A 13,594-nucleotide genomic window follows, 5' to 3' on the forward strand; every position below is an offset into this window, starting at 1 on the left:
AGTAAAAGAGTCAGATAAAAGCTGATCAAACAGAAAGAAACGACTTGATGATTATTAAAGCAAATTGCAATACATTCAAGACAAATCCTGCAGCGTGCAGTCCTTGTTTAGAGGACTAGCCTGGAGTTATTTGGGAAATATAACTGAGTGCTAAACTCTGAGCTATTAGTTAGAGGGATATTTGTTTCTACTGCTCCCAAATTTTTTGTTTATTTTTCAGGCTCCAATATATGGCAAGCTTAATCCAAAGAAACTCTGGTATACTTTCTGCCAGTTTCCACACAACATAAACAGCCACACACACACACACCCAGACACACACCCAGACACACAGTCAGAGACTGAGTCTTTTCAACAACTTTCAATAAATCCTGACAAACCATAAAAAACCCACACCATTTACTGTGGTGTAAATTCAGAATAAACACCCATTATTAATCCCATCCCCAAACCCAGATTGACACATTATAAGAACACATTTACACCAGTTAATGAGCAGGGATGTGCACAACTTCCAATCGGGAAATAAAATGGGCATTTTATTTTGCAGAATTGTATTGTGGAAAAGCTGTTTAAAGGCTCTTTTCCCTTGTCAATTATTATCCATAGCAACATAATATAAGGCAATTAAGAAAATAATTTTAAAACATTAGAGCTCTATAACTGCTTTAGGTTTCTTTTCCAAGCATTTCTATTTGACAATTACTCTCTTTTCAAAATAATCTGACATCGATAAAATAAAATCTCACATGAGAATGGTTAACATGTTCTTGTTATAAGAAGGAAAACAATAGATTTTCCTCTTCAGCACATATTAGTTATATATTAATAAAAAGAACCAATACATTTCATTGGTCTGGTTTTATTTCTTGTGAATGTTACAGAAAAAGAGGCCTGAGGTTTTAAATGTGTTTTATTAAAAATGTAATTAGATCTTCAAAATAATTAATTTATTCATTAGGTTTATTGATTCATAACAGGGTTGAATCAATCCACATGACTAATTAATGAAAAAGAGAATATTTCAACACATATTCAAAATGGATTAATTAATTAGTTCAGCAGATAAAACAAAAAAAAAAAATCAAATATAGAGTTTAGAAATTATGTAATTATTTATACAATTTTTAATCTGGACAACTTGTAGGAAAATTATATATTTGCTCGAGAACAACAATAAAAACTCTAATTATTTAATGAATACATTAAATCTACTTATAGAAGAGATTTGGAAATTGTTCAGAACTAATTTATAACTTTTTTAATATACATTTTAGTCATAATTGTTTATCTTCCTGTTTATTATTGAAAAAAAATCAACGACTTTATGCAGCATAACTTTGATAAGTTGTAAAGCTAGCCTTAAAGGAAATTATTCTGATGCACAGAATTACTTTTTAAAGTCAGTTTAAAATGTTTATTTAAAGATTTACGCATCTGCTGATTCAAAATATTAACAATGGCAGGAAAACTAAACTATTAGAAAATTATAATCCTAATTAACATAATGCTACATTTATTATTATTTTTTAGGGTGTAGCCAGCTTAATACAAACTTATCCATCCTTATAATATTAAGTTCTGGGTTTAATTGTGTAAAATGAGCAGTTTCTGCACTTTTATGATGAACCTCTTAGAAAGTTCAGCTTACTCATTCATGCGCTTAGTTTCTTCCACCTGTCCCATCTCCTGCAGGTCTGCCTTCCCACTCAAAGTGGACCTCAGTCAGAAGTAAGCCGGCATGTTAGCAGCAGAGGAGAACACAGAGATAAAAGTGGACTCACCATACAGCTTGTTGGGAGTGCCCTCTCTGTCCGTGGCCTCAGAGGGCAGGAGCAGGGGTTCGTCGTTCAAATCGCTTTCTGGGGTTGCTGCTTTGTCGTCTGCCCGGAGTTCTGCTGCGCTCATGTCGCTGCGCAGGGAGAGCAGCGGCTTGCTCAGCTGCCCTGTAATCATCGGATCCTGATGGGAGCTGGGAGACCAGGTGGGAAACAGGGAGGAGAGGGGGAAAAAAAGAGAGAAAAAGCCCCTGGTTAGATTGCCTGAGCAGCTCACCCTCAGCGACTCCTTCTCTATGTCTCTACTCACTCTCTCTTTCTCTCCACCCAAGCTTCACCTTCCTATTGCTCACTCATCACTCTCCCTCTCTCTCTCCTGCTCCCTCCCCTCCTTGGCTCCCTCTTTTATCCGAGACTGGTGCTACCCCGCTGATCCTGCCGGCTGCTGCCTGGTGAAGAGCTGTTACGGATCTCGTGGCTTTACCATCGCGCACTACAGTCCTGAAACTGGGATACATTCATCTCCGACAGCACATCCCTAACTGACATGTGCCTCATCTTCAGCATACAGATACCTACTAATTACAATGGAGGGAGAAATAAATAAATCTGAAAAGGAGGGAACTATAATACAGTGATCACAACAATTTGTGCATATTTAGGGACATAAAGTTATATCAAAGGTGATATCTTGCATCAGATTATAAAGCAATACATACTTAAAGCCTAATTAAAATCAGCCAATTGTTTTTAATTTTTATTGCCAGATCAGAAAACAACAATACAGAATGATTAGATTATCTACAAATGAGTCAAGTGGAAAATAAACTGACACTTTATTAACGGAAAGTGTATTTTACAAACATCATGATACAAATTTGAAATAGTCCAAACTTAATTTCAGAATGACCTAAAAAAAAAAAGAAAAATAAAAGCTCTCCTGAGAACTTTTCCTACCTTTCAAAGCTCCAGATGAGAATGAGAAAAACGAGGTTATAGAAAGCTCAAAGCAAGAGCCACCACAGAACAAGCCGGCAGTCAGGATGTACCTCCCACGTAACCAGAAGGAGCTTCTTCAACCTTTCTGCGTCTAAATCACCAGCACACGTTCAAGCCTGAGGTAACTTCCAAAGAAAACCCCTGAAGATGTCACCTCCTCCCTTTTTCCTCTCCCTCCCTCTGTCTCTTCCCCCTTGTGTCTCCTGACTAGAAAGCTCCTCAGACAGTGTTCACCCCACCTCAGGCTCAGAGGCGCAGACGTGGAGCAGCACCACCACGGGCCTCTTTCTTATTTATGAATCAGGTTCAACCTAAATGTGCCTAAGCAAAGCACAGGTGACCGGCATGTATATATAAGCACAGATAAAAAAAAAAAAAAAGGAGGAGGGTGAGGGTCTTATTCCCCCCCTTGCTCACATCAACAATCCCCTGCGTCAATCAGGATGGTCGATGAATTGCTGCCCAGAGGGGCCTTTTTAATGTGCCCATCACGGCAATCTGCCCTTTCTGATATGACACATGATAATCTATGAAAATGTTAATCAATAGAAGTAGTTTAAGCTGTCATTAAAATCCGTGAGCCGACTGGTCAATACTCATATCCCTGGTAACAATGTCACTACTCATCAGGGCTTCATTTGTGGAGCACTTAAATGTGGGACGCTGCACATCGATGCGCCTCTCCGCCCGCCGCCGTAAACACATTTTCTCCTCTGTCTGAGCCTGGCCGCGCTCTGCATGCGTTTGGGACAATCCCCCCCTCCCCCCGCCTCTCCTTTGAGTTGCTTGATAGGTCCACTGGAGGGCAAAATTAATACCTAATTGAATCTTGCAGTCATCAAAATAATCAATAGTTTTTTATTATTTATTCTTCACAGTCTGTTGACTGTTTGAAAGCTCCGAGGGACAGCGGCGAGCACAGGCAGCCCGGAGATTTCTACCGTTTCACAATGTAATTTTCACTAGGGCATGAGGGTTTGCAAGACCTATAAAAAATGAGAGCTGTGTTTTTTGTCAGGAGGTGGGTGGGTGTGGATGGGCGGGTGGGGGGATATAAAGGAAATATGGGAATCTTTGCCCCAGCAGCTACAATGAAAAATAGAATAAACAAGCTACTGACACTTCAGAGAAGGGCATGGTCCTTTCTGTCCATCCCTCCATCTTTTTCCCTTTCCCCTTTCCTCCTTATTTCATCATATCAGGAGTGTGGCGGTACCTCTCTAATGCTGGCATTTCTCTTCCTGACAGACTCCAAACAAGTGCTGGGAATGAGATCACAGCTCTAATCTTCCTCTGGCCTCTAAGGCTGCAGGATAACAGGGCAGCACATCTCTCACCATCTTATACAGCAGATAATTATATCCCAAAGATGAGCTGTATTCAATGTTATTGAGGTTGTAAAAATAAACAAAAAGGGATACTAATATTTGCAATCAGAAGGGTGTACTCTTTTTAAAGTATTCATGTTCCTTTAAGTTATGTTTTATATTTTATCATATCAACATCACAGGGATAGATCTTCAATAAGTCAGGAAGAACTTTAAAGTGGAGGGAAAACAATGTAAATCCCTTGATTGTCCCACAATGGGGAATTTTGTTGCATTTTTCCATTGGGGACCATTGGGCTGCCATTATGTGGTGGCCGGGGAGCAGTTTGGGGTTAAGGGTTTTGCTCAGGAACCCACAGTGGAGGCTGTGGGGATCGAACCAGGTACTTACAACCTTCTTAGAGCATGAGCACACAGCTCTAACCCACCAGGCCAACACTCCTTAATAAATAATCTCTGGTTTTGTAGTTTTTCTGTTGAAAATAATCTGAAAATCAGAACTTGCATGTGTCACCATGAGAATGCTACAGTATGCCAAATTAATAACCAGATGAAGCACTTCACACCTTAGACATAAAGACCAATTTTAGACTTATTTGATCAGAGCAACTCTTTCATGTTTCCTGTTGAGCCCATTAAACTGGAAACAGGATGTGTTCTGCTTTGTTTTCCCCACTCTTCCTTAAAAGCTAGCTTTTTTAGAGTCAATAAATAGTAACTGTCCTGTGACCACACTCCCCGTCCTGAGCTGTGAATCTCTGCAGCTCCTCCAATAAGTCTTTTGGCTGCTTCTCTGATTAAGGCTGTGATAACTCAACTTAAAAATAGTTTTTTTCTTCCTAATTGAGTCTTGTTTTATACGCAAAGAAAAGAGGTTTATGTTCAACCTATTCTCATTATGAGTGCGTGTGAAATCGTACGAAAAGTTATTTTGTACGTTTTGGACGTTTTTTTCGTCGTATGCACATGCGCATCTGACGCACCATTCACGAATATAGAATATAAATTACAATTAGCCCTAACCCTGACCCTTACCCTAACCCTAAGATATAAAACAGCAAGCAAGATAGTTAGAAACCTGAATAAGTGATGATTGCACTGTTTTTCCCATTTTTACGTGCGTCCGCGGATCTGCTTTTTTTTCTGTCTGCCAGCACACTCGACTGATGTGGTTTTTTGAGGAAAAACGTCTTCATACACACTCATAATGAGAATATGTTGTTATGTTAGTTACTTTTTTGTCCCTTTATTTATTGTGGAGGTGTAGTTCATCAAAGTCACCTCAGGGTGTTAAAATGCTCCTAACAAAGTCTATCATGAAGATTTTAGAATGATCACAAACCATAGAGGTTTAACACATCTTTGAACGTTAAATTCTAGCATTGGATAAGTTGCTTTTTCCACTCTTATTCATTGTGTACTTTGTCATCTTCCTTCATCTTTAATATCCTACAGTTTTTTTCTAAAATTCAAACTATTTATATTATTATCTCTAACAAAATCTGTTCTTATTGATAGTGCCCAAGGGCTCATTTAATCTCACTGGATTTGACAGAAATAATAACATATGGACTGTCCTCACACACATACACTATCTGTATACAATCTGTATATAATTTGTAAATCTTATCTGCCATTATTTAACTTGTATTATAAACCAGCTAATACATATATAATCCTTTTCCTAACCTTCCTGTATATTCTGTATAATCTGTGTAATCTGTGCATGTAGCTCCCATATTCATATTTATATTTATAAACAACTTTTTACAGTCCCTATTTATCAGTTTTTGCTTGTACATACACCTGTAATAATATAATATCCTGTATAGCACTTCTAGATAGATGCAAACCACATTTCGTTGCTTTGTACTCGTGACAGTGCAATGACAATAAAGTTGAATTTTATTCTATTCTAATCATTACGCACTTGTTCACTAGTGGACTCTCTTAACCAGACCAGCTGGTTGCACTTAAATGCATGTAAAAGTATGAGGAAAGAAATAGGGCTGAATAAAAATATACATCAGGCCTGCACTACACTATTTTGTGCCCATCCAACAATTCCTAGTAAACCATGTTTTAGTTTGTAGCTTTAATGGGACAGAATTTGAAAAAGGTTCACTGAGGATGACTACCTTTGTAATACATTCTTTTTAAATGTACAATTTTATCGAAATTAAAAGATATGGGGGAACAAGGATGATCTCATTTCTTCTCAGTTCAGGCATAACTTAGGAACATGTTGCATACAATGGATGAAACACTCTAACCCCCCCTTCACACCCGCAGTGGCAGCAGAATAAGTAGTAGAGGGGTGGGGGGACTGAGTGTCATCAGATATCCCTGCAAAGCGCTGGTGGTCTTATCAGTGCTGCCCCATTTTGAAAGGCACCAAAAAGGAGATTTCAGTTTAAAACAAAACAAAAAAACAAACCCTTTTTATTGCTATTTTAGATTCACCTTGTCGCATTAAAAACCTGCACTGCATTAATGAGAGGAAGCCATTTCCTTTGCTCATTCAAAGTATTTTAATGACATTTTACCAATTAAGCTGTTGTTGGCATTCCAATAAAAAAAATATATATATTGATGTTAGCTGTTAAAAATATCAATCAAGGTGTTAAAAATATTATTTAAGTTTATTCTACTTGAGTTAATGTTCTATACTTCACTGTGGCATCTCTTTGGAAATGTTTTGTTGAAAATTTGCTTTTTAAATTTCTTTTTATGTGTTTTCAGAACATCATGTAAATGTTGAAAATACCCCAAACTTTAAGTGATACTTTCAGTTTTTTTTTTTTTGTTGTTGTTGTTGTTTAGCCCACTTTTACCTGTTTCATAGAAAAAATTATATCAGGTTAAAAAAAATCAATATTTTGATATTTCATTTCATGAATAGATGCCCTGCTGTTCCTCTTTTCCATGATAAGAATCAGTGTAAATATACTTCCCTTAAAAAAAAAAATCAAACAGCACTTAGAAAAGCATGTGTTCCTAATTGTTTAGCTGTAACACCAAGTAGAATCACTCAAAAAAAAACTTTGAGCAGAAGTAGTATCGGTGAACTTGTTATTCTGCTTTAGATCTCAGTATTCGTCAGCAGACTGGGAACACAGCAGGGCTAATTGACCTAACAACTAAAAAAAAGGAATTGATATCCTTTTTTAAATGTTGTTTGCAGAGAGAATGTTAGCAATAAGCAGCCATATTCTGAAGTTACTCTACCATGTGAAGTGTTCGACACGGACAGATTACCAAATTGGCTTAGGTGAATGCACCAATAAATGACAAATAAAGCCAACGTATTGATGCTATTTCTTTAAAAGTCTTATCCTACAAACCTGAAGTGATAATGCCAAAAGACCAGAAATGAGATATGTGAATAAGGCAAAATGTATTCAAATAACTTAACAGATACAAGCTTTTTTTTATTAAAACAAATAATAATAATAATAAATAATCCTACAGTTAAAATTGTTTTATATTTAGGTGAATCTGCTGCACTGGATCAGTAGTTTGATATGTTGATTCCTAATGTGATTTGGTAGATGATGGTTTGTCTCCCCCTTAGGGTTATTAACTAAACTGTTTCTCTGTCTCCAACTTCATTTGGATTGAGCCGTGCATAGAGATCTACAAATGTCACTAAAACTCCTAATGTATTAGACTCTACTTATGATCAGTAATTTCAGAAATGTTTACACCAAAGATGCATTTTTGGAAATATTGTGTTGAAAACTTGCTTATTCAATTCCTCTTTATCTGGTTTTAGAATAACATGTAAATGTTGAAAATACCCAAAACTTTAGGTGATATATACTTCTTTTTATTTTTTTTTTAGCTTGTTAGTATGATCAACAGTTATGCCTCTCTCCCCCACTAAAGCTAAAATGCTCCCCAGTGGATAGTCGGTGGGCCAGTGAAGGCTGAGGGCTATCAAAGCAGTGTATTAAAAGGAGCTCTTTGAAGCTTGTAAACCGCCGTGCCCAGCAGGTCCACAACGGATAGGCGCCTCTGATTGGTCAGGTGTGTGTGTGTGTTTTTGTGCTTGATCGATCCGTGGCGCTGACATTCTGGAGCATCAAAGCTTTCAGTCCACTAATATGACTCCTCCTATGTGGGCAAGGGTTGTTTTTTTATTATTTTCCTTTTTTGTTTATGAGCTGCTTATGCCTTAGAGGGGCTTCTCTGTGATCATCATAGGTGAACGGTGTGCTTTCATGGTTGGAAAAGGAACAAACACATATGAAATTAGGGGATACTTACAAACCAAGTACTCCAAATAGTGATTAAGGGGAAGAAAGTCAGCGAGCCAGAGAAAAAAACCATTAACCACTGGAAGCAGAGGGGTGACACGGCTGAGATTCAAACATAGCTGCTCCTCAAAGTCAGTTTCCCCCTCACATTGTCTCTGGAGACCTGCGCCACATACACACTCGTCAAAGGTGTGAAAATGTGATTTCCCAAAAAGGATTGGTAATTCTCCGTAAGGGTGGAAGCAGCAATCAATAAATCATTGCTAAGCAGATTGTACAGAAAAAAAAAAAAAAGAATTATTCCCTCTCTGTATCAGTACATTAGGATTCTCCTGAGGATGGATGAGGCAAGACAAAGCTGCGAGACAATCTCAGTAAAGAAGAGGCAAATCATACCTTTGGCATTCATCTGGACTATGGCTGTCAGCGGCGTGACAAAGGAGCTGGTGAGCCGACCAATATATGAAGGGTTCTCTCAACACCTTGCTCAGGAATGTCTGCAAATATACATAACGTAGTGTTGAGGTAAATTAGAAGTTGCATTAATAAGAAATAAGTCAAATTATCTGGACATTTAGACTATATAAAGTCAATTTTATTATATTTCTCTTTGAAACTGTTTATAAATATCAGAAAAGTTTTTGGGTCGCTACTTATGCCTCCATCATAATAGCTTGTATTTCCACTTTATGAATACCTAAGTACTTTGAAGCAGGGGTGGGTAGAGTACCCAAAAACTGTACACAAGTAAAAGTGGCCCTACTACGTCACATTTTTACTCAAAATTAAGTAGCAGCTATTCAAGAAAACTTTAAAGTACTGAGTAACTGATCTGCTAACCACTCAGGAACATAACAACTGATGTACTATTTTAAAAATGGGTTAAAAATGTAAAGTTAGGTAGTAGGGGTGTACCTCTCCGGTGAAGTTTTGTTTAAATAAGCTTTTCATTGATAGAAATTACTCAAAATGAGTAACCAGAAATTGTACTCAAGTAAGACTAATGATTCTGTAAAAAGCATAATGTTGTAAAACTACTCCTAAAAGTATTTTTTCTCAAAAAGTTACTCAAATAAAGGTAACTGAGTAAATATACCTAGTGACTCCACTCCTCTGATTTCAATTCATCGGCATTGTGGTCAAACTAAATGCAACCAAGATCATTTCTATTTGCTAACGTTTCTACTTTCCTTGAATTTGGAAGTGTAAATATATCAGTAGCATATGTACAAACTGTCTTTTTAAGTGTATCAGTAAAATGCTTACTGTGTTTTTTTTATTTATTTCTCCCAATGGGTTGTTCCTGCCAACTGATGTGGAGCTGAATATAGGAGGTTTTAGATGGCCACTGCAAAAGACTGACTTTTGTTTTTTCTTAAACCATTTTATTACTAATTTGCCAAGATGCTGAGCATTACTGTCTATTTAAAGTTTATAATTTATAATATAGTTTATGATTTATAAGCAAGCTTTAACCTTCTAGATGATGTCATTAGATCTTACCAGATGTTTCCACAATGGGTTCTTTCCTCATGAAGCATTTTTCCTTTCATCATTACTCTCCATGAGGCCGCCGCCCCATGGCTTCTCAGATCACAGGCCTGGTGTCTGAGGGCTTACAAGCTTCCAGTTTTTTCCTTTCAAATGTGACTGTGCTTATCATGGAGCCACACTTTCGTTTTTGTTTCATCAGACGATAGCATGTGCCTAAAGATGTAAAGTTCTTTGTCCATATATGTATTACCAAACTGTAACTTGGCTTTTAATGTTGTGTTTGGTGTAATGGCTTTTTCCTGTCTGAGTTACTTTATAGACAATTTCAGTACAAGAACTAGAAAAGCACTCGGAGAGAGCAGACCTCTGCCAAGCAGCACATTTTGCCCCAAATGACTAACAACTAAACTTGCACATTATCTGGATGATTACCAAATTCAAATAAAGCATGGCATGAGGCACACCTCTGGTAAAATCCGTTCATCAGTTTTCAATTGACCCTGCTAACATCTATCTTCAGTAAAATACCTCCGGACTTTTTCCTGTGTACACTACAGCTATAAACTCTCTCCATATAGAGTACCTTTAATCAAGATTAATCTTCCTTCTGTGTCTTTAAATGTGTCTAAAACTGTGAAAGGGAGATTTTTATGTATTAAGATTATGACCATCCTTTTATTTGAGTATGATGAGGAATTAACAAATCCATCATTTTTACATAAACGCTTTTTGAATAATATGTCTGTCTTGCTTTGAATACTGGGAATGTTCTGAGCCTTGACAGTCTCTCCCAAATGTTATTTTCATTTAGCATATAGATATTGTTTTAGTTACTGACTTGAAACAATTGATTGTCAGTCAGTGACAGAAGCCATGTTCCTTTTAATACAGGCACATCTTAAAAATGTGAATTTAATCACAACTCTGTCATTGAAGAAAGTGAAAATCATGCATGACATTGATTCATTATGAAATATTTTTTAACCCTTTTTGTGTTTTGTTTCGGGTAAAAACGATCATCACAGGTTACAGATAATGAAAATCCAAATTTAAAAAAATCTGAAAGATAAAACAACCTAACATCAAAATAGCATATATACGTCAGAACTTGGTTGGACCTTTGTCTATGTGAAATATTTAATTAATAGCATAAGTGGAATGGAGGCGATGAGCCTGTGGTTCTGCTGAGGTGTAATGGAGGCTCAAATTGCTTTGATAGCAGCCTTCGGGGCATCTACATTGTTGGGTCTGGTATCCTTATAAAACATAGTTCTCAATGAGCTTCAGGTCAGGCCACTTTGCTGGCCAGTCATGCAGAGTAACACTATAGTCATGGAACAAGTGTTTGTTACCTTTGGCAGTGGGGGCAGGTACCAAGTCTTGCTGGGAAATAAAAACAGTAACTCTATAAGGCTTGTCCACAGAAGGAAGCGCTCTAAAATGTCCTTCATTAACTTGGACTTTATAAAAGAACAGTTCGAAATAGTTGAAAAATTGAGTTTTCAATTCATATAGTGGCACCAGGCTATTTTTTTAAAGGTTACTTTATACTTTTATACTTTAAGTTGAGTAAAGATGTCAAGTTGATACTTCAACTTTTACCAGAGTGTTTTTAAACTGCAGTATCTATACTTCTACTTAAGTACTTTTGACACCACTGCTGTTAACACGTCACTCTGGATTTTTTCTCCAGAACATGACTTCTAGACTAAATGAAATGCTAATTTTTCTTTTCTGACTTATAGTCCCCGTAGAGGGAATGTCTTCTCCATGGTTGTAAAGCCTACTGACTCTGACTGAACGACAATTTTGAGACTCAGAAAACCTCAGATAATGTTTTTGAGTAAAAATGTTCACAATATTCTATTTCTTTAGGACACTGAATTTTGGGTTTTCATTAAGTGTAAGCAATACCCACCAAGATTATAGTTTATCTTTCTGAAATGAGTGAAAATGATATCTCTTTTTTCAAAATTTTCTATTTTTGTGATGTTCTCGTAAACAGTGTATGTAAATTAAGGATTTCCCCGATACAAGTTTTTAATTTCCGATACAATACAAATATTTACCCGAGACGATATTAGCACTAAAAGCATTATGATTTTATTACTTAGTTTATACTTTAGAATGTTAGAAAAGGCTTGATGAAGTGATATTACTAAAAATAGTAAAAAACAATAGTTATGAGAACAACTGACCAATGTAATATTTGCAAATAAGTTGCAGAAACTTTAAATAGAAGCAAATATTTCAATCAAAATGCCAAATATTGGAGATTTTTCGATTGATATAATCCAATACAAATTTTTTGGCTACTATCAGAATGATATCTGATATTACTCTCAGATCATGACACCCTAAGAATTTCAGGAGAAAAAAAAACATTTAAAGACTCTAGTTCATGTCAATCTAATTCCATGAGCATATAGAAAGAATTGGTCAAACTGAATATAATGTGGGTAAAATATCAACAGTGACAGGAAACAAACGTCACAATTTCTTTAAATTTGTTCAGCCAAATCCTGTCACAGAAAACCATCACAGTAGCTAATTATGAAAAAAAATCAACAGTGAAAAATTCACCTTAATTATTCATTTAAACCCAGAAACTATTACTGCATACATTTCCTTAATGTCTGAAAGGAAATATTTATCTGTTCCTGTTTTTGTATGTGAATTGAAGTAGTTTAAGTTTTACTTTGCATGGTGGGAATTAAAAAGTGATTTGCCATATATTTGGTTTCTATTTATTTATCAAACAGGAACTGGTTGGGGATGTTTTTGTAAGAATTTTTTTGACTTTATATCAAAAATATCTGTCCACTTTATTCATCTACTTTATCTTTCTTTCTTTACTTTTTTTTAAACCCACTTCTTTTTTATTATAAGCAGGGGCAGAACTAGAGGGGGGTGGCAGGAGTGGCCATGGCCACCCTTAGCCAATCATTGCCCATCCCAGCCCCACCCCCCACGGCCACCCCTACCATTCATTTCTCTCTAATATAGAGGTGGCAGCAGTAATGCTCTCAAGTGGAATATTCAAAACATTTAAATTTTTCATATATTAACAATTACTTTACAACAAAAACACTGTGGTTAATTATGCACATCAATATACTAACATTAAAGATGATATTTTGTGTTTTATGGTGTAAAGAGAAAATGATGCGTCTCTGCAAGTCATCAAGGAGTCTTCAGTGAAATCGTAGATAAATATCTATTTTAATAAAAACTTATTAATCAATCTATGTAGATATTAGTGCTTGTAAATATCAATTTTATGCAGAATGATTATTGATAAAAGTAGGTAAGTAATGACAATGGAAAAGATGTTCACCCAAAACTCAAACCTGAAAGAATTTTTATCCACTATACCTTTTATTTTACAAAGCACATATGTTTGAATATATTTGTCTATTTGTTAGCAATGGCTGTGGCAAAGTATAGTTTGTCTTTATTTAGAAAATATGGATGGTTTGCTCATTAATTTTCCTGTTGGAACAGTGGAGATTGACCGTCAAGTTTTGGTGCCTATCCACTTTCGGCCACCGTTCAGTATACATTGGTTATTGCCTGGCCCCCCTTATAAAAATGTTCTGGCTATGCCTATGATTGTAAATATTATCTGTCATTAAGTTTTTTATGGAAGAGGCCATATTTTACGTATATTAGTGAGAAGTTTGGGTGTCAATATTTTACTTACATATGGGGCACTTCAGTCCTTGAACGTCCCATT

At 36.2% G+C, this 13,594-nt stretch overlaps 1 protein-coding gene across 4 annotated transcripts in view; it reads right to left on the minus strand.

Annotated features, from left to right (window-relative positions):
• pou6f2 (POU class 6 homeobox 2) overlaps nucleotides 1–3,025 on the minus strand; it is a 114,967-nt gene extending 111,942 nt beyond the window's left edge. For 2 of the 4 annotated variants that reach the window (XM_015375662.1, XM_015375659.1), the window contains exons 1-2: nucleotides 2,736–3,025; nucleotides 1,785–1,972 (exon numbers count right to left, since the gene is read on the minus strand). In XM_015375662.1, the coding sequence (XP_015231148.1) occupies nucleotides 1,785–1,956 (172 nt within the window). In that variant the 5' untranslated portion in view covers nucleotides 1,957–1,972; nucleotides 2,736–3,025. Of the gene's footprint in view, nucleotides 1–1,784; nucleotides 2,068–2,088; nucleotides 2,140–2,735 lie in introns of those variants that run through there. The other 2 variants (XM_015375661.1, XM_015375660.1) reach the window with 2 other exon arrangements.
• Between the last annotated feature and the right edge of the window lie 10,569 nt (nucleotides 3,026–13,594).

Source organism: Cyprinodon variegatus, unplaced genomic scaffold (genome assembly GCF_000732505.1).
Source record: "Cyprinodon variegatus isolate N-32 unplaced genomic scaffold, C_variegatus-1.0 Scaffold123, whole genome shotgun sequence".
Classification (NCBI taxonomy): domain Eukaryota; kingdom Metazoa; phylum Chordata; class Actinopteri; order Cyprinodontiformes; family Cyprinodontidae; genus Cyprinodon; species Cyprinodon variegatus.